This window comes from Tiliqua scincoides, chromosome 8 (genome assembly GCF_035046505.1).
Source record: "Tiliqua scincoides isolate rTilSci1 chromosome 8, rTilSci1.hap2, whole genome shotgun sequence".
Classification (NCBI taxonomy): Eukaryota; Metazoa; Chordata; class Lepidosauria; order Squamata; family Scincidae; genus Tiliqua; species Tiliqua scincoides.
The window spans coordinates 53,915,057-53,941,273 of record NC_089828.1 but is presented as its reverse complement, the minus strand read 5'-3'; the positions used below and the strand labels follow the sequence as shown (position 1 = coordinate 53,941,273).

Below are 26,217 nucleotides of genomic sequence, written 5' to 3'. Positions count from 1 at the left end.
CGCTTCGCTACCCTGCCCGTAACAAAGTTAATGTTAGTCAAGGTTTCCAGGAAGCAAGTCCTTCCCCTTGAGGCTCACAAGACTTCTTGGAACACACCTGGTTCAGAAGGCGCAAAAAAGACGTAGTTATATATTTCTTGGAGAGGATTCCCTTCCTTCCCACAATCATCCCATGAATGTATGAAGCTGCCTTCTTCAGAACCTTTAATATTGTCTACAACGACGCAATGTAATCAATATTATATTGCCTTACCCCAAGTCAGGCCCTTGGGCATCCAGCTCTCTACCATCAACACTGACTGGCAACAACTCAAAATTTCAGACAGGTTCCTTCTCAGCCCCGGATATCTATTATTCTGCACTAGCATGTATGCACTGCTGAAACAGAGATGCCTGTGTCGGCTCGGTCATGTCGTGAGAATGGATGATGACCGGATCCCAAAGGATCTCCTCTATGGACAACTCATGCAAGGAAAGCGCCCTACAGGTAGACCACAGCTGCGATACAAGGACATCTGCAAGAGGGATCTGAAGGCCTTAGGAGTGGACATCAACAGGTGGGAAACCTTGGCCTCTAAGCGTCCTGTTTGGAGGCAGGCTGTGCAGCATGGCCTTTCCCAGTTTGAAGAGACACTTGGCCAACAGTCTGAGGCAAAGAAGGAAGGCCCATAGCCAGGGAGACAGACCAGGGACAGACTGCACTTGCTCCCGGTGTGGAAGGGATTGTCACTCCCGAATCGGCCTTTTCAGCCACACTAGACGCTGTTCCAGAACCACCATTCAGAGTGCGATACCATATTCTTTCGAGACTGAAGGTTGCCAACATGACGCACTAGATGCACCTAAAACAGTAGTTCTCAAACTTTTGAGCATCGGGGCCCATTGAATGAAAGTCTGTTGGGACCCACCGGATATGATATCATTAACCTGGAAGCGATGTCATAGAAGCGAAGTTGCATCAGGCTTCAATATGGGCTTCAAACCTAAGCCGCCTTCAGCCAAAGGTCCCACTACACAGTGTGTTTATGCTGTTATATCGCACAGCTTGGAATTCAAACATTCCAGCTTGAAAGTCAAAGCCAAACACAGTCTTGGATCCTTCTCCAACTACACAGCCCTCCCCCCCTTTCCATCATCCCATCTTCCCACCTACTCAGAGCAAAGCACCAAGTCTCTCTCCCACCAGGAGCACGCACTGCCCAGCAGCTCTGTAGCCTATATTTTCAGCTCTGTGCAGCTCAGTTAGGTGCTGTGTGAGTGTCCCCCACCTGAAACTCGCTCACAGCCCACCTGTGGGTGCCAAGTCCCAACCCACAGTTTGAGAAACACTATTCTAAAACAACCCAAAATGTCTCCACTGGTTACAAAGCCACTTAAAGGTGAGCATCTGAATCAGAACAGAGGCTATTTTCGTAATGGTTCAGCCACTTGATATTCATTGGGTAGCAGGAGCCAAAAATGACTTCTTAAGGTCTGGAGACGGGCAGCCGTTCTAATGGAGAAGAAAACATCTCACATTCGCTTAAAGGCAGTGTGTTGCAAGCTGGAGAGGACAGCCATCATGTGTTTCCTGGCAGAGAGCAGGCCAAACCCCAAGCAGGAGAGTGGCTTCATCACTGCAAGCCAGAGGCAGAAACACAAGAGATGGCTAGTGCAGTGTGTTTGTGAGCCTACAAGAAACATTCTGGGAAAGCCATGCAAGGACCTCAAAAGTCTGAAGAGGACAAGAGCCAAAGGAACAGTGAAAGCCCTCGCCATCTATTTAGGGGTTGCAAGACTTGTATGCGGGAACCAAAGCACAGCCTGGGAGCTTCGCCTCCAAATCTATAAAAGCCAGGAATAACTTGTCATTTCATGCATGTGTTACAGCTCTGGCAACAGATCATGGAAGAGTAAAGATGGTTCCAGTAAAGATGCTGGAACGTGCTGGAATTCCTAGCATGTACACACTGCTGAAACAGAGACGCCTGCGTTGGCTGGGTCACGTCGTGAGAATGGATGATGGCTGGATCCCAAAGGATCTCCTCTATGGAGAACTCGTGCAAGGAAAGCGCCCTACAAGTAGACCACAGCTGCGATACAAGGACATCTGCAAGAGGGATCTGAAGGCCTTAGGGATGGACCTCAACAAGTGGGAAACCCTGGCCTCTGAGCGGCCTGCTTGGAGGTAGGCTGTGCAGCATAGCCTCTTCCAGTTTGAAGAGACACTTGGCCAACAGACAGAGGCAAAGAGGCAAAGAAGGAAGGCCCATAGCCAGGGAGACAGACCAGGGACAGACTGCACTTGCTCCCAGCGTGGAAGGGACTGTCACTCCCGAATTGGCCTTTTCCGCCACACTAGACACTGTTCCAGAACCACCTTTCAGAGCGCGATGCCAGAGTCTTTCGAGACTGAAGGTTGCCAGCACAAAGATGGCTTGCGCTCCCCAACAAACCAGCAAAGTGAGCACAGGGCGCCAAGGAACAGGTTCAGCTATTTAAACACCAGTTTAAAATTGTACATAACAGCAGTGCATACTCTTGCATCTTCCAAAGCAACAAGTCTACAGGAGAAATAGTGCCAAGCATTTTTTTTTGTGATGCAGAGCCCAGTGCTCTGTGGTACAGAGCATCCTTTGCATCGAGACAGTCCCAGGTTCAATTCTGCAATGCAGATGGGGGTGGGGGGTGGGACTCCCTTCATCAGAGTTTTTTGAGACCCACATTCATTGGATCTGGACATTCTGGTGTCGCTGCGTTCCCCTTGGCCTGCCCTTCAAAGTGGACAGAAGCATGTTTGCCTCCTACAAACAAACATGCACATGTGGCTCAGTTTCACTTTCCATAGGGCTCAATACATTTTCCTTGTCAGCTATCAGCTTGTCAGTTTCACCACCTACCAACAATCAGATCTGGACCCACTGAGGGAGGGGGGCATGGCCCACAGTTTGGGGAACACTGCTCTAGCTCCTAGATGTCACAAAACTGTAAAACCTTGAAATGGGAGAGGGATCAATCTGGCCCACTGCTGGCCCAAAAATTACCTGAGCTGAAACTTTGCTGCCCATCTACCTGGATTTAAAAAAAAAAAATGCAAAAACCTAAAGAAATTGTGATTTTTGCCAACTGGCAGCTCTAAGAGAGATATGTTGACAAGCTCTCAAGACATGAGCATAGGGAGGGGAACCAGAGCATACCACTTGCTGCATTCACTGTTCACACCCCTAGGCACCCACATATTTGATGCCTGTCTGTAGAGATGGAGCTGGTAAGCTCTTGCACCCCACCTCCCACATCAGTGAATATTGGGAGATGCCTTAGCCCTGTACAGATGTTATTGGTGAAATTAAGCTGTTATTCTACACATGGCTCTATCAGCCATAACAACTACACAGTCATTATGTATAGATCCAGTTTACCTCTAGAGAAGCAGAAGCTGGGAACAAACATGACAAGGCCTTGCGGAAGGCTTCCAGGGGTCTTCTGGTTGGGCATGGAAGGAAACAGGATGCTAGTTCTTTGGCCCTAACTCTTATTAGTCATGAATGTTAGCAATGGAACCTCCATGTCCTCCATATAGTCTACCCCTCAGTACCCAATGCTGGGGGATGTTGTGCCCTACTTAGGGGCTTCCAACTAGCTTTTGTGGGAAGCAGGATGCTAGACTACATGAGCCTTTCATTTGACCTAGCAGGACTCCTCTTATGTTCCCATTTTTAAAAAAGGTGTCTGCAATCAGAAGAGCAGAAGACACATTCTCTCTCCATGCTTCAACGGCACAGCATGCGATTTCCCTGTAGAAAGTCCCAGTGTCTCACTTGGTCTTGCCTGGGACTTGGCTTCTACATCAATCAATCAATCAATCAATCAATCAACAGTACCTTTACTGGCATTTAAAAAAAGTAAACGAGATTACAACAATCACTAAAAGATAAACATAATAGGGAAGGGAAATGGGAAATAATTTCAGAGAAGAGGGAAGTTTTCCCTTTTAATTTTTTTGGAAGCGGGGATATTTTAATAATTTGGGATAAAAAAAACTGGCAACTGCTGTGTTAATGTTAGCCTGGTTGTTACTTAGCAAAACAAAAAGGGGGTCAATGAATGGGCCGGTGGGATGCCGTAAAAAGGGATCCAAATACAGCTTCCGAAGTGAACAATGCGCTGGACAATGAATCAGGATATGCTCAAGTGTGTCCGGTTCGCGGTGACAGAAGGAGCATAATCTACAGTTCCAAGGAATATGGGAAAATCTGCCAAAATGATACAAGGAGGGAAAAATATTAAAGCGTGCGAGCATAAAAGCCCTTCTAAGGGAGAGGTTTATTGAGGTATTGGCTTCTACACGGCAGTGAACAACAGGTGAGGTTCTCTCTGTCTTGCCACTAATGCTCACGCGCGTAAATGCATAGGTATCAGCACAAAAGCACCATGCAGGGCCCAGCTGGAGACCTCACACTGAAGTTTGTTTTGAATGGTAGATCACATGTGGTAGGACAACAGTTTTGGGGCTCTGGATTTATCTTGAGCAAAATGTCACTCATTCACTGGGTTTTCAAATGCATGCATTGCACATTAAGCAGGGTGAATGCCTTCCTCATTCAGTAAGTGAGGGGATCATTAATCAGCAGTGTGCAACAGCAGGGAAGATGGACAAGGCCAGCATCAAAGGTTGATGCTCCACCTTGTGGTGGAGCAACTCTTAGAGACACCCAAGTAGACTTACAATCTGCTTGATGTTTTTTAAAACATGGATAGAAGCAGCATGAACAGGAGAAGGAATATGAACCAACTATAAATCAAAACAAAAGCTTGCCAGAACCTTTTTGTAGAACGCTGGCAGAGTAGGAGCTACACTGCAAACCCACTGCAAGTAGTAGTAGTTACTTTATTGTAATTGTGCTACAGCACAACGAAATTGATGCTTGAATAGATTCAATGAATAAATGGAATAGATTATCAAACATAACGTGGCAGGGAGTTCCACAGGCTGGACACACAATATATGCACACACTTACTGGTTCCTGCATTGGATGAATTGGCCTCCACTCAACAAAGGCTTCCAATAACGCAAAAGTCTTTGAAAATGCCACTGGAGAGTTTATTTGTTTTTGCTAAGAACCGAAAAAGCTGCCCCTCTGAAAACCCTCTGGCTATTGCAACACCGAATTGTTTTGTGAACAATGGTAGGGAGCCAGAAAGAAAGAGGGGGAGGGGGGTATCCTGAACAAAGTCCACTTATTAGGAAGATTGCTGAGCGGAGTCACTGTGCCTGCCCTGGCTAGGCCATCTCATTTGCTTATGGGGGGGAGCCAATCAGGAGGAAGAGGGAGGAGAAGACAGTGGCATCTATTTTTAGGAGCAGGGTCACGGCAGCGCTGCGCATCACAAGGCATCACAAGGCCCTCCACTGCGGTAACCTTCTTTCCTCTCCACTGTGCATCCCAGCCTTAACACTCTCTCAGAGCATCGCCTGCAAGAGGGGCAGAAAAGATACACGCAGAGCGATAATCCAACCTCCGGCTCTTCGTTTAGAAAAGCCACGGGCGGAAAATAGGAAGTTGTTGCAATTTGCTTCCCTCCACTAGGAGCATGTATTTAAGAGCCTGCAGCGCTTAGGCACATGCCGGCTGGACACCATCTGGTGCTCTCCTGAAACACTTCTTTAAAAAATAAATTAAAAAAAAAATCTGTCAACCACAACTGTTGCCTAATCAGGCTGAAATAAATGCACTGGCTGTGGAGTGCAAAGGAAGAAAGGCAGAGACGGGGTGGTGGTTTTCCCAGAAGATTGGGAAACAGATGTAGGCCAGACGGTTCAAGACCCTGCTCTAAGGAAGGACTCTGTCCCTAGAGCTGCCCCTTTAGCACTGTCCTCAGGCTCCAAGTGACCACTACGACCTGGGTTCAAATCCTTGTCTCGCAACAAAGCTTACTGGGTAACTGTAACAACCAGTAACAACCCCCTAGCCCAGCGATTTTCAATGTTTTTTGACCCCTATGATCTTTGCTGCTTGCAAAGTCACTTCCAACTTCGGGGAGACTCTTCTCGGTTCTGCGGCTACGTTTATGGGGCAACTGTCTGAAGTAACGAATTGACTGCCCCTCTCCCTCTGTCGGCAGAGCCACAGTTGTCCTAGAAACTGTGGCCACAGAACCACAGAACCCGGAAGTGGTTTTCAGCAATTTTCAAACCCTGAGCTCCAAACACCCACGGCAAACCAGCAGACGGTTTGCAACACACTGGTTGAAAATCATTACCCTAGCTTAGCCTACACCACGGGGCTATGCTGAGGATAAAAGCAGCTGTGGCTCCACAGGTGAGGCCTTGGGGCACATGCCAGGAGCCCACACCAATGCAAATGTCTGGCCAACCCCTGAGGTGGCCACCCTTGAGGAACCTAGGGTGGTCCTTACTGGACCATCATGGAGCGGTAGCAACAGAAAACCATTTTAAAGTTCTCAGATGTCCTGTCCTGCAATACTCCCTTATTGGCGTTGGGGCATCCAAGAATGGCCCTGAGGAAGAAAGAAGACCACCTACCCCTGCCTGCTCTCCTCTGCCTCCAGCTCTTGTTGGATGCCCACCCAACAGTTGCACAAGAGGTCTCCTTCAGCAATGCCACTCTAGCTGCAGTTGGGGGTACTTGAGTCCTCACAGTTCCCAGAGGTTTACTGGCATGCCCACATGCTTTCTAAAGTATTGGAGGCCTCCTTCAGGGCATTTAGCCAAGGGCCTCCCAGAACCTGGAGCCTGAACTGGATAAAAAAGGGGGAGAGGAAGTCATGCAATCTTGCTCTGAGCAACTTGCTGGAAGAAAAAAAAAATGCAAGACTAATCAACAAAATCAGTTCTCATAAAAACTTGGGTCATTGTTGATAAGAATATTTATGTTCTGCTTTTTAACAAGAGTTCCCACTGCGATTGACACAGCAAAAGGCACGAAAGAATGTCCCCACAATTCCCTCACACACTCACACAGAACTGGCACACAGCCAGTAAGTTCCTGGGGAGGCCCTGGGGCAATCTGATGTGCTCCCGCCCGCCCGCCATGGTTTGGCCACTCCTTTTTCAGCACTGCACGGCACTGAGAGAAGATCAACCTGAACTTTTTATCCCCTCCAGATGTCCAGCAAGGTAAAGATGGGAGCAGTTGCTGGCTGCCACTGGCAAAGAGTACGGGGACAGCAGTGGCCAGAGACTGCTCTTCTGTACAGCGCTGGTGGAGGAAGAGGGGCAGACAATCCATTAAAACAGGCAGTTGCCCTAGGAACCCGGAAGAGGTTTTCAAGCATTCTCAACACCACTGCTCACACCTGCAGACCTTTTGAGGCACACAGGCTGAAAATCGCTGCTCTAAAGTATCTATAGGCTTCCACAACTCACCCCGTACCTGCTCCCTGTGACCCTCTCTGCACACCGGGATTTCCGGGAGCAAGAACAGAGAAGAAATTGACCACTGGGGGTCAAATGGTGCAAGGGCTCAAAACCATGGCTTGCCCCAGAGCTGAGTGGAATCTAGAAGAGGGCACAGAAGATGCTACTCACGACGTCACGAGGGTTTGCATCAACCGGCATGGGAGACCAGCACGTCACCACCATGATGGACCACCTCCCATGCAGCGGGAGGGGCAATGCCCCTTGCAGTGGGTGTGGTTTTTTGGGCTATAACTTTTGATAGAATAGGGATATTTTCAATGTGGTTCGTTCCACTGCATTCTGCAAGAAAGTACGCATTGAATGATATATTACATGATGGCATTATTAGAAAATACCAAGATTTAAAAAATTTTGGCCAGTAGTGGCGTCACCTCCCCAAACCCCTGGGTATCACCCAGTGCAGCCCACCCCCTCCTAGCAAATCACTACCTCCAAAACCCACAGCAAAAGACTCCATGTTCCTCTCGTCCCCCAAGCAGTTCTCTGCCTATGCCCAAGAATTTCAGACTGTCTCCGCACCCCCCACCCTCACCCTCAGCAAGAAAGCCATCCAAGATCCCAGCATTGCACAGAGGGAAGGAGAAAAGGCTTCTCACACCATCCTAGCAAACCAGAAGCAGGGACTGTCAAAAAGAGATCTGCACTGTCTGCTTGTGGATGTCACTGTCCTACTTTTCAGTTCTGGCAAGTATGTTTATTTTAAAAGCATCCGCTTATTTAAAAAAAAAAAATCACACTTTTCCCTTCCTAAAAAAAAAAAACCCAAAAGCAACACATCTCCCTCTCAAGTTCTGCTCAACTGATTCCCAGGCATCTAGACTTTGCTTTTTTGGACATGACCAAGTTCTGCCTTCGTTAAACAATGTCAAATACCGCATGAGCCAACATACCAGCCTGGCAGCTTGGTCGCCCGCAAAACCCAGACTAGCATAAAGCTACAACCATGCCAGCAATCAATAACAGGAAGCACCTCAAATGACGCAGCACACATGTGAGGACAGATGTCCCAGAGTACCCGAAACGGTACCAAATGCTGTGCTCACACGTCTCTGCCAATTGCTGCCTCATCTGCCCCAGCTCTGTGGGAGGTCACAAGTATTCACTCCACCTTCCTCCTGAGTATCTGGAATAAAAAAGGGAATGTGGTGGTCAGAAGAATTGGGACCTGCAGCACCTCCTGGGAGACCTTCGAGACCCCTGCCACACTCTTCTCTGCTTCATCACTTCCTTTCCAATGTAGTAATCGGGAGGGGGAGGGGGAGAGACAGAGCACCACCATGAGACATTGCAAAGCAAGGTCCATTCTAGTCTTCCTTTCCGAAACCAAGGGGAGGAAAATTGGGCATGGTCATGGTGGCAGGTGAGGCGGGCATTGCAGATGGCAGTGGTGCCCCAACTAAACTATCACCTGAAACGACCATTTTGGTCCAAACTCATGAGCGGCAGTGATTATTCAAGTCCCTAACCTCAAGTCGAGTCTCAAGTCTCTGAGTCAAATTCAGAGCCTGCCTATGGTACTTTGATCACCACCAATCAGCCGAGAGCGGGAGCAGGCACTTCTGGGTGCCTGATCCTCGCCGCCCAGCGGATTGGCAGCAGTTTAAAAAAAAGCAAGCAAGAACACACAAAGACACACATAGCGACTCAGATCAAAAACAGCTTCGAGTCCCAAGTCACGAGTCACTGCCTCTCGGTTCCAAATCGAATCCAAGTCAGTGATTGACAGGACTTAAGTCAGACTTGGGAGCGAGCTGTGGAACACGTCTACATGCCTGATGAATGGGCCAGCCTAGGACACTTCATGTGCTCCATCAGTTCACCAATGAGAACAGGAAGATGTATGCAACACTCTTATATTCGTGCTCTCAGTGCCTGCCTACTGTTATACACTGCAGAGGGCTCTTCAGGGCTTGGTACATGATGCGCTAGTTTACACTGCAAACACTTATTCTTCAACAATTTAAAACTCAACTTGGATTTAGTACTGTACAGAGATAGACCAGCAAAAGAGATGCCGGGGGGGGGGAGAGAGAGAGAGTGCGTGACCATGTTAGTCTGTTGCAGCAACCCCAACAAAGAACCTCATGGCAATACAGGATGCCTAAATGCTCATGCACATGCCTGCGTGTGCAAGAGAGATAAAGGCATCCACTGAAGAAGATGCTCTCATAAATTACGCAAGCCCCTACCAAAGAACCTGAACCCTAAAGAATGACTCTAAACACACACCTTTTTTTTATAAATCATTCGCTCAGGGGCAAGTTACTGGGACAAGAGGGCAAATTATCAGGCAGTGACAAGTACCAGAAACACAGTGGGGAAGGTAACACACCTTTGACTCTCCTCCTGAGCAACAGGGAGTGGGACCCCTTGTTTCACCTCCATCTCCGAGAGTAAATCAGAGAAGAACTCAGATCTCTCCCAAAGTCCCCCACACATACCAGAAGTATCAGGGGAAGGAAGGGGCAGTTTTGACAGCCAGAAGTGATGACAGCCAGAAGTTAGCCACTGTGGGGCCCTGCTCCCCAGTTTTCTTAAAGGTCAGTTAACATAAGAACATAAGAACAGCCCCACTGGATCAGGCCATAGGCCCATCTAGTCCAGCTTCCTGTATCTCACAGCGGCCCACCAAATGCCCTAGGGAGCACACCAGATAACAAGTGACCTGCATCCTGGTGCCCTCCCTTGCATCTGGCATTCTGACATAACCCATTTCTAAAATCAGGAGATATCAGTTTCAGAGATATATGTGAAGCTGGGCTGGCAGGTGATTTAAAGGGTTAGCTACTGTTCTGGATTCATCTGCACAGCCGTGAAGAAGTCTGCAGTGCTCCAAACACGTATGTCTATATCGCTACCTAACAGCACAACTATGGCAGCCAGTAAAGGAGATGATGCAATGTTGAAAAGGTCGCGATCCGAGCACACTTTCCAGAGAGCAGCATCCAAGTGCACCAAAGGGGACTTCCTTCCAAGCCAACACTCCTGGGATCCAAGTTCATCACATCCTCGCTCCCTCACCCCCATGCCATTAATTTCAGCTCAAAGCCATTAATGACAGTAAGAAGAAGATCCCTTTCATTCTCAGCAGGACAAGAACCAAGGGCCCAATTCTATCCATCTTTCCAGGGCCAATGCAGCCCCAAGGCAAGGGAATAAATGCTCCCTTACCTTGAAGGGGCCTCCGTGTCTGACCCCTCCACTGCAGAATGCAGTTAGCATGTCCTGTTGGCACAGCTGATCAGTGAGCTGGAGAAGCGGATAGGATTGGGCCCTAAGCCTGCATCTTACATACCCTTTCCAGCAAGCAAGCCTCATGCAGTGCAATGAGGTTTCACTCCCAAGTAAGCATTCTTGCGATCATGTTAAATGAAGACACAGTGCTGTATTAATAGCACAAGCCTATGTATGTTTACTCAAGAGTTCAGTGGGACTTACCCTAGGACAAGGCACAGCCCAAGTGTGGTGTTAAGCCTGCAGGCTTAATTCTGCTCCCAGCAGATTGTGGAAAGCTTCGGTAGCCCCACAAGGCCCAAGCATGGGACAGCCTTCCCAGGCTCTCTCATATCCCTAGACGGATCCTTCATGCTGACTACATGCTTGCTCCTCCTTTGCCGCGTCTCCCACTCCACCTCGGGACGCGGCAAGAGGAAAAACTTTTTCTCATTACCCACACTTGGCACAACAGGGACAGCTGGGGAATTTTAAGAGCACAAAAACTGTTTTCCAACATACAGAGCCAGCTCGCACCCTTGGCAAAATATGCCAGCACAACCTCAAATTTGGTCGGGTTTCAGGAGGGCCATTCCAAAACACACGGTCACCGAAACCACATCCTTCCTTCCTTTTCCGGCCTCTTCCACCACCACCCTTCAGGCATCAAGTGGCTGCCTCCGTCCTTTCCTGCTCCAACGCAGCGCAGCTTGCAACAGACTGAGCAGAAAGGCTCGCAGGTCCCCGGAGAGGAGAGGATGTTCCGAAGCCGCAAGGCCGTTGAGAGTATTTGCATATGCCCAACCAACTGGTGAACAGTGAAGGCGGCAAGAGACAGACAAGTGCTTGACACAAGAAAGATTTTCATGCTGAGTTTCCCACAAAAGCTTGGGGGGGGGGTTACTTGCTCTCTCTCCCCCCTTACACACACACACACACACACACACACACACAAAACCAGTTGTTACAATCCAAAATGGCAGCTCACACACACACACACACACACACACACACACACACACACACCCTCATTTTGTACTGACTGCAGGGCAAAACTTCAGACAAGGCAGCAGGAAGTTCTGCTCCTGCATCACTCCTGTTCACGTCAATGGGGGTTTCTGCCAGAGAACTTTCCAACAGATTGTGTCCCATGGGGTCCAATGCATCCACTCCCACTTTGCCCCCACTAACGGGACCCCGACACTCACCAGCAGAGGCAACCACCTTAGTTGTGGCTATTGGGACACACCAACGAAGAAGACGGGAAGGCATTAGGAACAAGCCATCAAGGTGCAGAGAAGCTAAAATTTAAGGAGAGACCAGGACAGTGGAAGGCAATTTTGGTCTCTCCATAAAAGAATGTAATCAGAGCCACTCTGGTCAGAGCCAAGGTGGTGTCATGGTTTGGGGCTTGGACCTAGACCTGGAAGATCCAGGTTCAAATCCCCGCTCAACCATGAAGTTTCCTGGGTGACCATGGGCCAGGGATTACCTCTCAACCTAACCTACCTCGGAGGGTTGTTGTGAGGACAAAAGGAGGGGAGGAACTACGTACACCGCCATGAGCACCTTGGAGGAAGAGTGATATAAAAATACGGAAAACAAACAAACCACCACGTTATGGTAGATTCTGTGCTAAAAAGTGCAGCTGTGCTTATTGCACAATAAGCTCCAAGGCTGATTCTGCAGCCTCCAGGCATTCCACCAGGCAGGCATTGCTGCCTTATGCCCCGCTTTCCCAGATTTCTGCAGGAAAAGGACATGCCTGGAAAGGCAGCTCCCTGGTGAGGCGCTGGGCATTATCGCTACCACCAGCTACGAAGGTCCAAGTGTCAGCCTGCCCACTCGGCCAGTGCCCAGACCCTCACTCATTTGCAAATGGCAAAATCCAAAACATTTCTCTTAATTTCACAGCTAGAGAGAGAGAGAGAGAGAGAGAGAGAGAGACTGACTCATCACTACAACTGTGGAGGTTCCAAATCTCTCTCCTCCCAGGAGAAAGTGCTCAGAAAACTTGGCCACGGTAAGCTGCCATGCTACCAAGAGAGACTCGGGGCTCGCCATCTCTCTCCCCGGCCTGTCTTGCGTCAGAAGAGGTGCCAATAGGAAGCATTCGTGTGTTTTTACCCTACCGCTGCTTGACCTGGCAGACAGGGGAGCGCCACATGCGTACATGGGTACACACACGAAGGTTGGAATCCTATCCACACTTACCTGGGAGTAAACTCAATTGACTATAATGGGACAAACTTCTAGTAGACATGTATAGGGTTGGGTGCTAAATGAGTATTTCCATTTTGAAAAATATAATTCCACCCACCTCCAGCCTTAGGATGGAGGCAAGAGGATATATGATAGGATGCATCTCTGGCTGACGTAGACAACCACTTCCGTCCTGCCGCTACACAAGGGAATGGCCAGGCAGTGCCTTGCATCCTGATTTTATCTGGCTCTGGCAGCCCTATCAAGCTGCCATTTATGTTCATGGGAATTTTGGCCATGATTTCATATTCAGAGAAAGGCAGTTTTATTGCAAACACTGAGGGATGCATGACCTATTGCACCCTAATGTTAAAATTATGGTGATGGCCACCAGGTCACACAATTTTTAAAAAGGGGCTAGACTGATTCATGGAGGATAAGGTTTGACACTGGGTCATAAGCCACGAGATCCATGTAGAAACTCCATGTACCTCTGAACCCTACTGTTGGGAACCAACAGTAGAGGAGCGCTGCTTTCTCACCCTGCTTGAGGGCATTCCAGAAGCATCTGAGTTGCAGCTGACAAGAGTCAGGGTGCTGCGCCTGAATGAACCTCCTGTCTCATTCAAAAGGACTTAGGTCCTTACTAACCATGACGGATTACAAATGGAGCCTCCATGTCCAGTCACAGCCTACCTGAGAACACCAGATGCAGAGGATACACACCTGGGGGACAGCTGTTGCCATTGTGCCCTGCTTATGGGCTTCTGAGTTGGTCACTATGATAAAAAAAAAATAAAGCTGAACTAGATCAACATATAAGCTAGCAGGACTCTTACATTCTCTCCCTCTTTGGTTTTTCATTATAGAAAATGACCACCTTTTGCTGAGGGACAGCAAAATCAAGTTCCAACACACACCCCTGCAAGAATCCAGAAGTGGGTCATTCTTGCACAAACGGAAGGGGCGCCGTGCCACCTCCGAGACCAACTGGTTTGTTATGAGATGAGTTTTGGAAGGCAGGAGTCCACCCCACCAAATGCAACGCAAGGCTGCAATAAGTGCATGCTGCAATCTCTCTTGTAGTTGAGCTCCGAGGAACAAACTGCTGGAGTTTCCTGTTGCACACTGACATTACTTTTAACTGGCTTTGCTTGCACTGGGTTCCTCATTCCGGGGAAGCGGCAAACGACAGTCTCCGTCATACCGAGAGCACTACGTGCAGATTAGGCAGCTGAACCGCAAGAGGGTTTTGGGTTCAGCTCTGATGCTGGACATTTTCTGATAGTTTCTCATGATCTCTCCCCTACCCTTGCTAATTCAGCAATCTGGGGAACAACAGAGAAGGGAGGGGCCGTAGGAGCCATATCTCTGGTGGAGCATAGCCTGCAGAAAGCCCCAGGTTCGATCTCCAGCAGCATTACCACGTGGGGCTAGGAAAGCCCCCTATGTAAATCCCTGCAGGTCAGAGCAGACAAGATCAAACTGAAGGGAACAAAGGTCTGACCCAGGAGGTGCCCCTTCATATGTTCACAGAAACCTCAATACCAGGTGGTGTACAACTTTAAGCTATTGTGTCCCTGGAGTATTGTGTTCCGTTCTGGTCGCTGCATCTCAAAAAAGACATAGTGGAAATGGAAAAGGTGCAAAAGAGAGCGACTAAGATGATTACGGGGCTTGGGCACCTTCCTTATGAGGAAAGGCTACGGCGTTTGGGCCTCTTCAGCCTAGAAAAGAGACGCCTGAGGGGGGACATGATTGAGACATACAAAATTATGCAGGGGATGGACAGAGTGGATAGGGAGGTGCTCTTTACACTCTCACATAACACCAGAACCAGGGGACATCCACTAAACTTGAGTGTTGGGAGAGTTAGAACAGACAAAAGAAAATATTTCTTTACTCAGCGTGTGGTTGGTCTGTGGAACTCCTTGCCACAGGATGTGGTGATGGCGTCTAGCCTGGACACCTTTAAAAGGGGATTGGACAAGTTTCTGGAGGAAAAATCCATTACGGGGTACGAGCCATGATGTGTATGCTCAACCTCCTGATTTTAGAATTGGGCTATGTCAGAATGCCAGATGCAAGGGAGGGCACCAGGAAGAGGTCTCTTGTTATCTGGCGTGCTCCCTGGGGCATTTGGTGGGCCGCTGTGAGATACAGGAAGCTGGACTAGATGGGCCTATGGCCTGATCCAGTGGGGCTGTTCTTATGTTCTTAACTACAATTCCCAGGAGGCCTTGCAGATCTCTTTTTATCTGGTGCGCTCCCTGGGGCATTTGGTGGACCGCTGTGAGATACAGGAAGCTGGACTAGATGGGCCTATGGCCTGATCCAGCGGGGCTGTTCTTATGTTCTTAAACTACAATTCCCAGGAAGCCTTGCAGGTCTCTTGTTATCTGGTGTGCTCCCTGGGGCATTTGGTGGGCCGCTGTGAGATACAGGAAGCTGGACTAGATGGGCCTATGGCCTGATCCAGTGGGGCTCTTCTTATGTTCTTAAGCTAATGTGCAAAAACAGCAGAAAGTGGTCAGACTAAGTCACCCCCTACAGATCCAATGGGAAAGGCTGTAGCTCAGCACTTGCTCTGCACGCAAGAGGTCCCAGGTTCAATCTCCGGGTAGGACTGAGAAAAATTAGTGTCTCAAACCCTGGAGAGCTGCTGCCAGTCAGAGTTGACCAGACTCACCTAAACGGACCAACGGTCTGACTTGGCACAAGACAGCTCCCTATGAATCGAGTCTCCTGTACTTGTCGCAATACAAGTGAGTGAGTGGAGGATGGACAAGCTGTTCACGGCTCAAAAAACATCAGGTCAGAGGGCAGTGGCATAGCTAGAGAGGTTGGAAAGCACTAAGTTTGGCAGGGAGCCTCACTGCAGCATGCAAGCAGCCCCTCTCCCTGCCCTTCGGAGCCATTCATCGAGAGCAAAACTGAGGCAGCATCCCCCCAGCACCCCTGCCTGGTGCCCCCCACACAGAGCAGCCTGCCGGGTCCAGCCTCCCCCTCCCCACACTGGGCCCCTCAGGGTCTCCCTCCCCCCAGCACCCCTGCCTGGTGCCCCCCGCACAGAGCGGCCTGCCGGGTCCAGCCTCCCCCCCCCACACTGGGCCCCTCAGGGCCTCCCCCCCACACACACTGGGCTCCCTGCAAAACTTAGTGCTTTGTACCCGTCTACCTACACCAAAGGCGATGGTCCCAGGCAGACAGAAAATGCAGGCGTGGGGGTGGCAGGAAGTACCCTTCAGCTACTGAAAAAAAAGAACAGGAAAAGAGGGAAACAAGCCAGGCTTGCTTCCGTCAAGGCCTCCGACTGCTGCCAGGCAGGCCTCTGGAAAAATAATAAACTGATCAATACAGCCGCATCCCAGTTTCCACAGGCTAAGGCTGAAGCCTCCAACTCAGATTATTAGAATGAGTGAGCAGCCCCAGCAACTGGGAAGGGGAGAGGTTCTCCTCTCCATTTCAGGGCTAATCTTCCTGCAAGGGGGCATGCAAAGCACTCCTAGGATGTCTATTCAGAAGTAATGTCCCACTGGTTTAAATAGGGTTTACACTTCCCCCATGGGGGGGGCATAGTTCAGTGGCAGATCAGATGGCTTGCATGCACAAAATCCCACATTCAGTCCTTGGCTCTCCACTTAAAGGATCTTCAGTAGCAGGTGCCAAGGAAGACGCCTACCAGGCCTAAATAAACTGGATGAGGAGGTGCCGATCAAATTTGCAGATGACACAAAGCAAGGAGAGGACGGCTGGCTCCCCGGAAGACCAAATCAGAATCCAAAATTATCTAGGCGGGATTGATTACGGGGGCCCGTACCAACAGGACAACGCTCAACAGAGAAAAATGTCAAGTCCTGCACAAAGATACAAAAATAATCAAGTACTGGGTGGGGGAACCTGGCTTGGCTGCAGCAAATTAAAGTGGATCTAGGTGTCAGGCAGCCCAAACATACCTAGCTCTCCCAGCACCAGTGCAGCAGCAACAGTGTGGAGTTGCAAGGGAGTTGCAACATCCTGCAAGGGAGTTTCAGATCCCGGAGGCCTCTTTGCCCCAGGGCAAGTCTCCGCTGCCCCGATGGGCCTATTTGGCTTACCAGCAGCTATGCTGTTGCAAGTCTAAGCGGACCCAGGGCAGACAATTGAGGCCAGGTTATAGGCAGAGCTGCCACCACCAATATCACCCCCTTCCCGACCTCAACGCACACCCCTCCCCGCCCCATTCTCTGTCCTTCCTCTCCCCCTCCCACCCACCACTCACCCCCCTGCTGACTTACTGGCACTTCTCCAGTGGCTGGTGCGCTACATCCCAGCTGTGTAGAAAGGTGCATTGCGGTTTGCGACCACCATAGACCACACTGCACTGCCTGAACGGGCATTCCGGCACCGCAGAGGCCCAACAGGATTGGACCCTTCCTGAACCTCAAGATCAGGGGAGTCCAAACTTTTTTGGCAGGAAGGCCTCATCATCTCTCTGACACTGTGTCAGGGGCCGAGAAAAAAGAGAATTAACTTACATTTTAAATTTGAATAAATTTACAAAAATTTGCATAAATGAATATATTAGAGGTGGAACTTATATGACTGAATGGAGGTCTTGCAATAGTTCAAGGCCTATAAAAGGCCTTGCACGAAGCTAGGCTGGCCTTTCCGTCAGTGCCCCTGCTGCATCACAGACATGAAACAACAAGCAGTGGAGGAAGCCCTCATTTCACAGCTCACATGAGACGTTAAACAGTTGCCCTCATGCTGAGTGCAGTTGCGTCGGGCCAGCATGGGCTCCAGCAAGTCTCCGGAGGGCCAGAGGGTCACTGCAGACTGGGGGTTCCCCACAGGCCGGATTGGGAATCCCTGAGGGCTGCAAGTGGCCCTCGGGCCAGGGTTTGGATACCTCTGCTCAAGATGAACAGGAGACTGCTGTGTGACACAGCTGCCCCCCCCCCCAAACAAAACAAAAACCCAAAGCAATGCAACCCTAATGCAATGTTGGTCTGCATTAACCGAGGCAAAAAGTCCAGATCAGGAAGGGCGGTATAAAAATGGGAAGAATAAGAAATAATAAAGCCAATTCCCAGTGGTGGTTTTTTGGATTTTGGCTAGGACAGCCCTTGACAATAGAGGGAGCTAGCAGGGCTGCTCAAGGCACCTGTCTAGCAGGTTCAGAAGTTGAGAGCTTGCACCTCAGAAGAGGAGAACCCGCCCTTTATGCAGACGGGTCAGGCTTTTGTGGAGGAGAGTCCTCCACATACATGAAATGCTCTTCTCGGCTGGCACAGATATCATACACACTCACTTGGGTGAGGCACTTAGGTAGCTACCTTCAACAGAGTCAGACCCATGATGTTCCATCTACCTCAGAGACACTGGATAGCAGTGGCTTCCAAGTGTTTCCGGCAGGGGTCTAGCGCATGCAAAGCAACCTAGCTCTAGGTTTCTCCTCCATCGTACCACTTTACATGGTCTACCTATTCCAAGTGCCAGTGGAAGGGATTGGCAATAACATCATCACCAGTTACTTCTGGGAAGGGAGACCAGATGCAATGCAACAGACACCAGTAAGAGGCTCAGGGTATGTGGGAGGGGTTTAGCATGGAAAAACATGCTTTGGAGCTCTGCCCGCTGAGTTGAGTCTCCTACCGTTGTGTCATGTTCCTGGTCTAGCTGCTGGGCAGCAGGGGTCCTGTGAGTACCACCAGACACCACCTCAAGTACCACTGGCAGTACCAGTACCACTGGTTGAGTAACACTGCTCTAGCACAAAGTTATGATCCTTCCATTGCTGGGGAGCTGCCCCACTGCTAATCCTGAGAACATAAGAACATAAGAACAGCCCCACTGGATCAGGCCATAGGCCCATCTAGTCCAGCTTCCTGTATCTCACAGCGGCCCACCAAATGCCCCAGGGAGCACACCAGATAACAAGAGACCTCGTCCTGGTGCTCTCCCCTACATCTGGCATTCTGACTTAACCCATTCCTAAAATCAGGAGGTTGCGCATACACATCATGGCTTGTACCCCATAATGGATTTTTCCTCCAGAAACTCGTCCAATCCACTTTTAAAGGCGTCTAGGCTAGACGCCAGCACCACATCCTGTGGCAAGGAGTTCCACAGACTGACCACGCGCTGAGTAAAGAAATATTTTCTTTTGTCTGTCCTAACCCGCCCAACACTCAATTTTAGTGGATGTCCCCTGGTTCTGGTATTATGTGAGAGTGTAAAGAGCATCTCCCTATCCACTCTGTCCATCCCCTGCATAATTTTGTATGTCTCAATCATGTCCCCCCTCAAGCGTCTCTTTTCTAGGCTGAAGAGGCCCAAACGCCGTAGCCTTTCCTCATAAGGAAGGTGCCCCAGCCCCGTAATCAGCTTAGTCGCTCTCTTTTGCACCTTCTCCATTTCCACCCTCCCCCCCAAGTCTTCACGTGATGGGGACAGAAGGACACTCTCAGCATCCACCCAGCTAAGAGAGGGCCATTGAGTTTGTTGAGTCAGTTTGTTGAGGCCCCCACCCCTAAAAAAAACCCAGAGCCAACCTTGCATTCACTTTTCACAAGCACACCGAGAGGAGAGAAACAGGAGACAGTGGAGTCCAAAGATCATAGCATGCAAGAGGTACCATCCTGTCTTCTCAACCATGATCAAACATAAACAAGATAAGCAGTGGTAAATTTCAAAATGCAAGAGCTCATCATGACGGTCCCACAACCACAGCCCACTCCAAGCACACCAGAGTAATTGTCAAATTTCAATTTCTTCATTAGACAAGCTTTCTTCTGTTGCCCATTTATTCCTACTTTGAAGATCATTACTCTTCACTCAAAGACCTCGCTCATTTCATACCAGGCTCTTGGGTAAAAAGAGGTTACCATGATTTAAAACAAGGTATAAACACTGAAAATTGGAACAAAAAAGAACCCCGATAAAGATAAAGGTGCTCGCCTAAGCATGTTTACTCATAAGCAAATCCCACTGCGCTCAATAGGACATGTCGGTAAATTTGCACAGGATAACAGTCTTACTGTAACATCAGCTAACTGACAGCCCTTAGGAAATATATTACTATAGGGTACCCTTAGATCAGTTTCTCAGTCTGCCTGCTGTTGAACCTGATGCTTTTTTCCCCCAATATAGGATATTTGAAAAAAAAAACCTCTTGCGGATGACATCTCCCCACCTGCTGTAGGGGAAGTCCCAGGTTCCCTGCAAATATAAGAAGAAGAAACAACTCCATGGAAAAGGATGTGCAGGAACAGGGCAATACCGCCAAGGGAGGGGGAGAGTTGAGAAGACTCTCAACTTTTCATGTGTCATCAAAAATCAAGGCTTGGTTTGCCAACCCGGACATAAGAAAGGCCCTGCTGCTGGACAAAGCCCAAAGTCCCTCTAGTTTAGCATCCTGTTTCCCACAGTGGCCAAAGAGCTATTTTCTAGGAAGTTCCAAAATAAGAGCATGAAGGCAGGAATCTTTTTATGCTGTAGAAATATAATTAATACTAACAACAAAAAAAGGTTTTTTTCCCTCTGGGTGGTGTTCTGAAAAACAGTGGGGTGCAGGGTGTTGCAGCTAGATGGCTCAGGGGTCTGAAACAGACAAGTCATGTTAAAAGCCCAGGTAAAAATCAATTTCCCAACAAGCCTATCCCAGTGACACACAAGGGGAAAAAATGTAATGTGAACAGAGCACAATTTGTTAATTAAACTATAAACATGTCTTCTTTTTTTAAAAAAAAATGTTTAAATTTTATTTTAAAAGAAGTTTATCCTCTCCCACTTGCATTCTACAGCACTGATCTTGTTCTCGGGAAGACTCAGGCCATATCAGTCTGCTGTCCACCCCTCCATTCTGCATCACTTTGTACCTCCCAGATGATAAAGTGGGCCTTCAGAAAAAATAATGCAAGGGGGGGGGGGCAAAAAAGGGACAAGCTTTGTCCCATATGTTCAATTTATGCAAGAAACAATATGTTTCACATTAACGCTGCCATCCTCAAGTTATTTTTTCAGAAAGGTATATAAAAATATAAAAAGAATGTGGGGAACAGGTAGAAGTGCAATTTACTAATCTGGATACACTTGTCGCCTTACACCCCCTCCAGCTCCAACCCCAATACCTGCAAGCTCCCCTCTAGAACCAATCTTTGGTTCAGAAGCATCTTTTGCACAACTTTTCCGCAGCAGGTGTACCTGTTGAAAAATGCTGAAAGGCCCTCACTGGCCATTCTGAGCAGCTGGGTTTGGGGGAGGGCGGTTGTTCCCTCAACATCCACAGCTAATCCTAGAAGGGGGGTCAGCAGAAAACCCTCCCCAGAGCTATTTCCGCAGAGCACTTGACACAAAAGTGTGTCCTTGTACTCCAGTCCATCTCACGGCACATTCCATGGTATGTTCAGAAAGGTCTGAACATCAGCAAGATTGAAGAGCACTAAAGGGAAACCAGGCCATGTTTAGAGATCTCGGAGAAGAATTCAAAGCTGGGGAGGGGATCACCGATGGACCCAGCCATCTACACAGGCAAGGCTCCAGGTTGAAGACACCCAGCTCCCTATCAGCTACCAAGGCTGATAGGGAGCAACTGGGGGGTTGGGGCCGGAAATGTTCCCAAAAAGGATATGCCTGCTTCCTTCCACTGCTGCAAAGTTAGTAAATGAGGTGGGATCAACTTTGCCAGAACAGAGAATAGCCCACTCCCACCCAATAGGCTCCCCCCCTACCTCAGTGGCTCCGGGAGGTGGCGAAACAGCCCTCTGCTCCCCTCCAAGCTACTAGGGGATGCAGAGAAGTGGTGCAAAAAAGGTTAAAGGGCTAGATCTCCTCTCCCAGGGGCCTCACCCCTAGCTTTTCAGCATGCGGGGGTGTGGGGAGAATTTGCATCATTTTGGTAGGCAAATACTATTTTGCATTCACTGGGCCAAGCTTGGGTTTGTCCTTCCCTAGGCAAATTCAAAGTCCACGCCCCACTTCCATCCTTTGTGTCTCCACCAAGCAGGACCAGGCCAAAAGCCGATTAAACAATCCAGACTGGACCTAGATACTATGCTCATCTTAAACATTTCGCACATGCAGTTATGACAGCATCACCACACTTGGCGTTAATTTTTCCCAACTACACACTATCCTAGTGTCAGTGCCTTCCAAATGTCCCATAAACACCTTGACACCCAGATTCCTGGGCACAGAGATCAGACACACACACCCCTGCCATTTCACCTATAAGCATGTGCTGGGGGAAAGACTGATAAACCAGAAAGCACAGACAGAGGTTTTCCCTGGAAGGGTGCAACTCTGGAACCCTGGTTTACCCTCAGGACAAGCTAGACTTGTATGGCCAAATCTTTAATTTGGTTGTTTTTAAAAAATATATATGCATACATTAAAGGACACTGTATACAAGCAACTGGAGTGAGTAAGAATACGTATTCCATTCCTCTTTGGTGTGGGGGGGCCCCTGTGGTGCCCACTACAAAAGGGGGGGAGAAAGAATCTTGCACACTAACGAGAAAAAGGACAGATTTTTCTCCCCCTCCCCACTGTGCAAAAATGCTGCCCCACAAACTGAGAATACACATCCTGTCCTCCGTGAAAACAAAAGGGAAAGGCCAATGGACCTTAACACATTTGTATTGTAAGAGGTGGCTTCAAAAACACCCCTCCCTCACAGACATTTGTTTTCTTGTGGTATATTCAATTGCAAGACATATTTCCACCCCTTGTTTCAGGAAAATAGATCCATTTCCATATATACTGCCCTTGTCTTCTGGGTTAATGTAGGCGCATTATTTTGAAATGAATATATCAAAATTTCTGGATCACCACAGCTTGAATCTGTGCTTTGGAACAGACTGGATTATGGACGTTTGAGATTTTGTTGAGGTTCCATAAACTCTCCCAAGGGGGGAAATGTGAGGTGAAAATGATGTAAATATTAAAAATATGTACATACCCTTTTTTTAAAAAAAAGGTATGCTGCAAAATAAGGCACAGACCCTTCCCTTCCTTGCAACATTTACCAGTGATGGGGAGGAGGGCTTTTAAAAAACACAAAAATAAATCTAGTATTATACCTAAGTAAATATTTCAGGAAACCGAAAGGCTTATGGAAAAAATGAACAAGGAGGCACAGCTACAGATGGATACTGCTATTGGAAGGTCCATAAGAAAAAGATAAAAAATTCAAACATAGCCCAGGAAGGCCTTCGACGGGGATACCCAGAATATTATTTTTGTCCTACATATGTCAGTGTCTCTTTTCCAAATGTTAGACGTACAGCGCACCATGGCTCTGGGAGGTTTACTGGGAGACCAGCTGATAAATACTATATTAAAAAAGCAACAACAAAGACCAAAACTGCATAAATACATTCATTGCTCTATTGTTGTTGGAGAAAGGTGTCCAAGCTCTTTAAAAGATGGAGGGGGGGGGAAGAGTCCTGGCTTTTTTGATGATGATGATTTTTAATAATTATTTCAATAATTTTATTGATGATGATGATTGCAAAAGCTCCAGAACCTTGAGATTTTGGGATGGGGGGTGTCCTATTTGCAGCTTGCACCCACACTCTTGCTCCCTTGGGGATGTGGGGGAGAGAGCCCCAGCTCTGCCCCCCTCTTTTTGCAACAACAACAATAGCAAAAGCTGCCAGAACCTCCATAGACTTTGGGGGGGGGACCTATTTGCAGCTTGCATCAACATTCTTGCTCCCTTGGGGATTTGGGGGGAGAGCCCCAGCTCCCCCCCTTTTTGCAACAGCAACAACAACAACAATAGCAAAAGCTGCCAGAACCCCCATAGATTTTTGGGGAGGTCCTATTTGGGACCTTTGGGGAGCTTGCACCAACACACTTGCTGTCTGAGGATGGGGGGAGCCTCAACTCCCTCCCCTTTTTGCAACAACAGCAAAAGCTGCCAGAACCCCCATAGATTTGGGGGGGGTCCTATTTGCAGCTTGCACCCCCACTCTTGCTCCCTGGGGATGGGGGGAGCCCCAGCTCCCCCCTTTTTGCAACAATAATTGCAAAAGCTGCCAGAACCCCCATAGATCTGGGGTTTTGGGGGGGAGGGGGGTTGTTTCCTCTTCCCAGCTCGCACCAACACGCGCACTCTGCTCGGGGGCGTCGGGACGGGGGGGGGGTCGCAGCCCCTACCTCCAAGGTGCGGATCTCCTGCTGCGTGAGGTCGTTGGTGGCGGCGCACTTGGTGCGGAGCCCCTGCAGGCTGGAGAGCGAGATGTCGATGAGGTCCTGGAGCTGCCCGCATTGCTGCAGCGCGCAGCCCTGGTGCTGGTGCTGGTGCTGGTGGTGGGCACGGGGGTGCGGGGGAGCGTCGCCCCTGGCCCGGGCGCCCCCGGCTGCTTGAGCCCCCCGCGCCCCGGCGTGGCAGGCTTTCTTCTCCACCATCCTCTGGGCTCTATCCATTCCTCGGCATCGGGGAGGCCGGACGGGGCTCCCCGCCACGCGGGGCAGGCAGGCGGGCTGCGCAGCCCCAGGGAGAGCTGCCGTCCGGGGATGCTAAGCCCCGAGGGGGGTGCAGCAGCAGGAGCGCGGCATCCCGGCCCCGAGCAGCGCCCTGGTCACTTTCCACCAGGGAGGGAGGGAGGGAGGGAGTGACACTGACCAGGCGCGCGGAGCTCCAGCAGCGCACTGCACACTGCCAGCCCTGCCCAGCCCGCAGCAGTCCCTTTTCAGATCAGCTGTTGGGCAGGGCAGCGCCCCCGCCGCCCAGCACGCTGGGAGTTGTAGTTGCGGGGCTGCTGCTGCGCGTGGTCTGGGGTTGGGTGTTAAACCAGTGGGTCCCCAGAGCCCCCAACTTTTAGCACCAGCACCCGCTTTTCCAAATGACACTGGACCGGGACCCACCAAGCATTACCAGACCTTTCAAAAAAGGAGATCCAGAAAGGAAGATTTTGTTGATAAGTAATGAACTTTTAGTTGAAAAGCAGTATATAAATACTGTTAATAATAATAATAATAATAATAATAATAATAATAATAATAATAATAATAACCAGAAAAAAGATCCTCAAACATTTATCTCCTTGTATTTTACACATGCTTGCAAACTACAGGAGCTGAGCTCTTTGCCAGGGAATTAGCTGCTATCTTGCAAACTGCGGGAGCTGAGCTCTTTGCAGGGGAATTAGCTGCTACCTTGCAAACTGCAGGAGCTGAGCTCTTTGCAGGGGAATTAGCCGCTGTCTTGCAAACTGAGGGAGCTGAGCTTTTTGCAAGGGAATTAGCCGCTATCTTGCAAACTGCAGGAGCTGAGCTGAGTCCTTTTCAGATCGGCTGCTGGGGCAGGTCACCCGCCGCTCAGGATGCTGGAAGTTGTAGTTGTGTGGCTGCTGCTACTGCTGAGCATGGCATTGGGTTCGGTGCTAAACCAATGGTTCCCAACCAGGATGGGTTGGCAACCTTCAGTCTCGAAAGACTATGGTATAAGCCTACAGCACCTGGTATTCCCAGGCAGTCTCCCATCTTAGTACTAACCAGGCCTGACTTTGCTTAGCTTCCACGATCAGATGAGATAGGGCATGTGCAGACAGTAGGATGACCAGATGTCATAACCACAGAAAAGAACAAGGCACCCCAAAATGTAGGACAATCAAGAAAAAAGTAGGACATGACAAAATTAAAACTAGAAATACTTGTAGATTGATTTCATGGGGTTTATTTAAACACTAGATTATTTATTATTAAATTCAAAACTATATAACGCATCATTTATTAATTGGAAGAAGGCTACGCACTCCCTGAGGGGGCCTGCTCACAAGGAAAAGGAGGACGTTTAAATTATCTTCCAGGACACAAGGCTAAAATGTCCTACCTCCGTTTTGTTCACCCTGCCCAGAATGGCTCCAAATGGGGGGGGCCCCCCGCTGGCATGCCATGGTGAGGCTCCCTGCAAAACATTGTGCTTTGCACCCCCTCTAGCTATGCCACTGCCTCTGGGCTCCCATCCGGTTCATTCAGAGCAGAAGTGGGCAGGAGAGGGGACATTCTTTCTCCAAATTAGCTTCCCAACATGTTCCATAAATCCATCAAGGGAAAAATTTTTAGGCAGCGTAAGTGGCCCGTTACATTTCTGGAGCAGACTCTTGCATAAACTGGCTCTGGCCAAAGTAAACAGATCAGAGCACGAGAGTTGTGTGTGAGTCCCTTCCTGGACAGGCAAAAGAGCCTCTGGACAAGGCTTTCAGGAGAGGTCCCCTCCCTCTCTAGTTATGGTGACACAGCTGGGTTGTTTTCCTCTGCAGACCAAGCTAAAAGCATCTACAATTGGACCTGAAGAAGACCATCAGGGTCGGGTCTTCCTCCCCAATCCCACCACTGTTTTCTCCCCCCAAGTGCATCTGTTGTCTTACAATAGCAATCAACATTGCTC

The 26,217-nt window shown here is 49.1% G+C and overlaps 1 protein-coding gene across 1 annotated transcript in view; it reads right to left on the bottom strand.

Moving 5' to 3' along the window:
* KSR1 (kinase suppressor of ras 1) overlaps positions 1 to 24,384 on the bottom strand; it is a 109,020-nt gene extending 84,636 nt beyond the window's left edge. The window contains exon 1 of the mRNA XM_066636627.1: positions 23,982 to 24,384. Coding sequence (XP_066492724.1) covers positions 23,982 to 24,251 — 270 coding nt within the window. The 5' untranslated portion in view covers positions 24,252 to 24,384. The remainder of the gene's footprint in view (positions 1 to 23,981) is intronic.
* Positions 24,385 to 26,217: the final 1,833 nt, after the last annotated feature.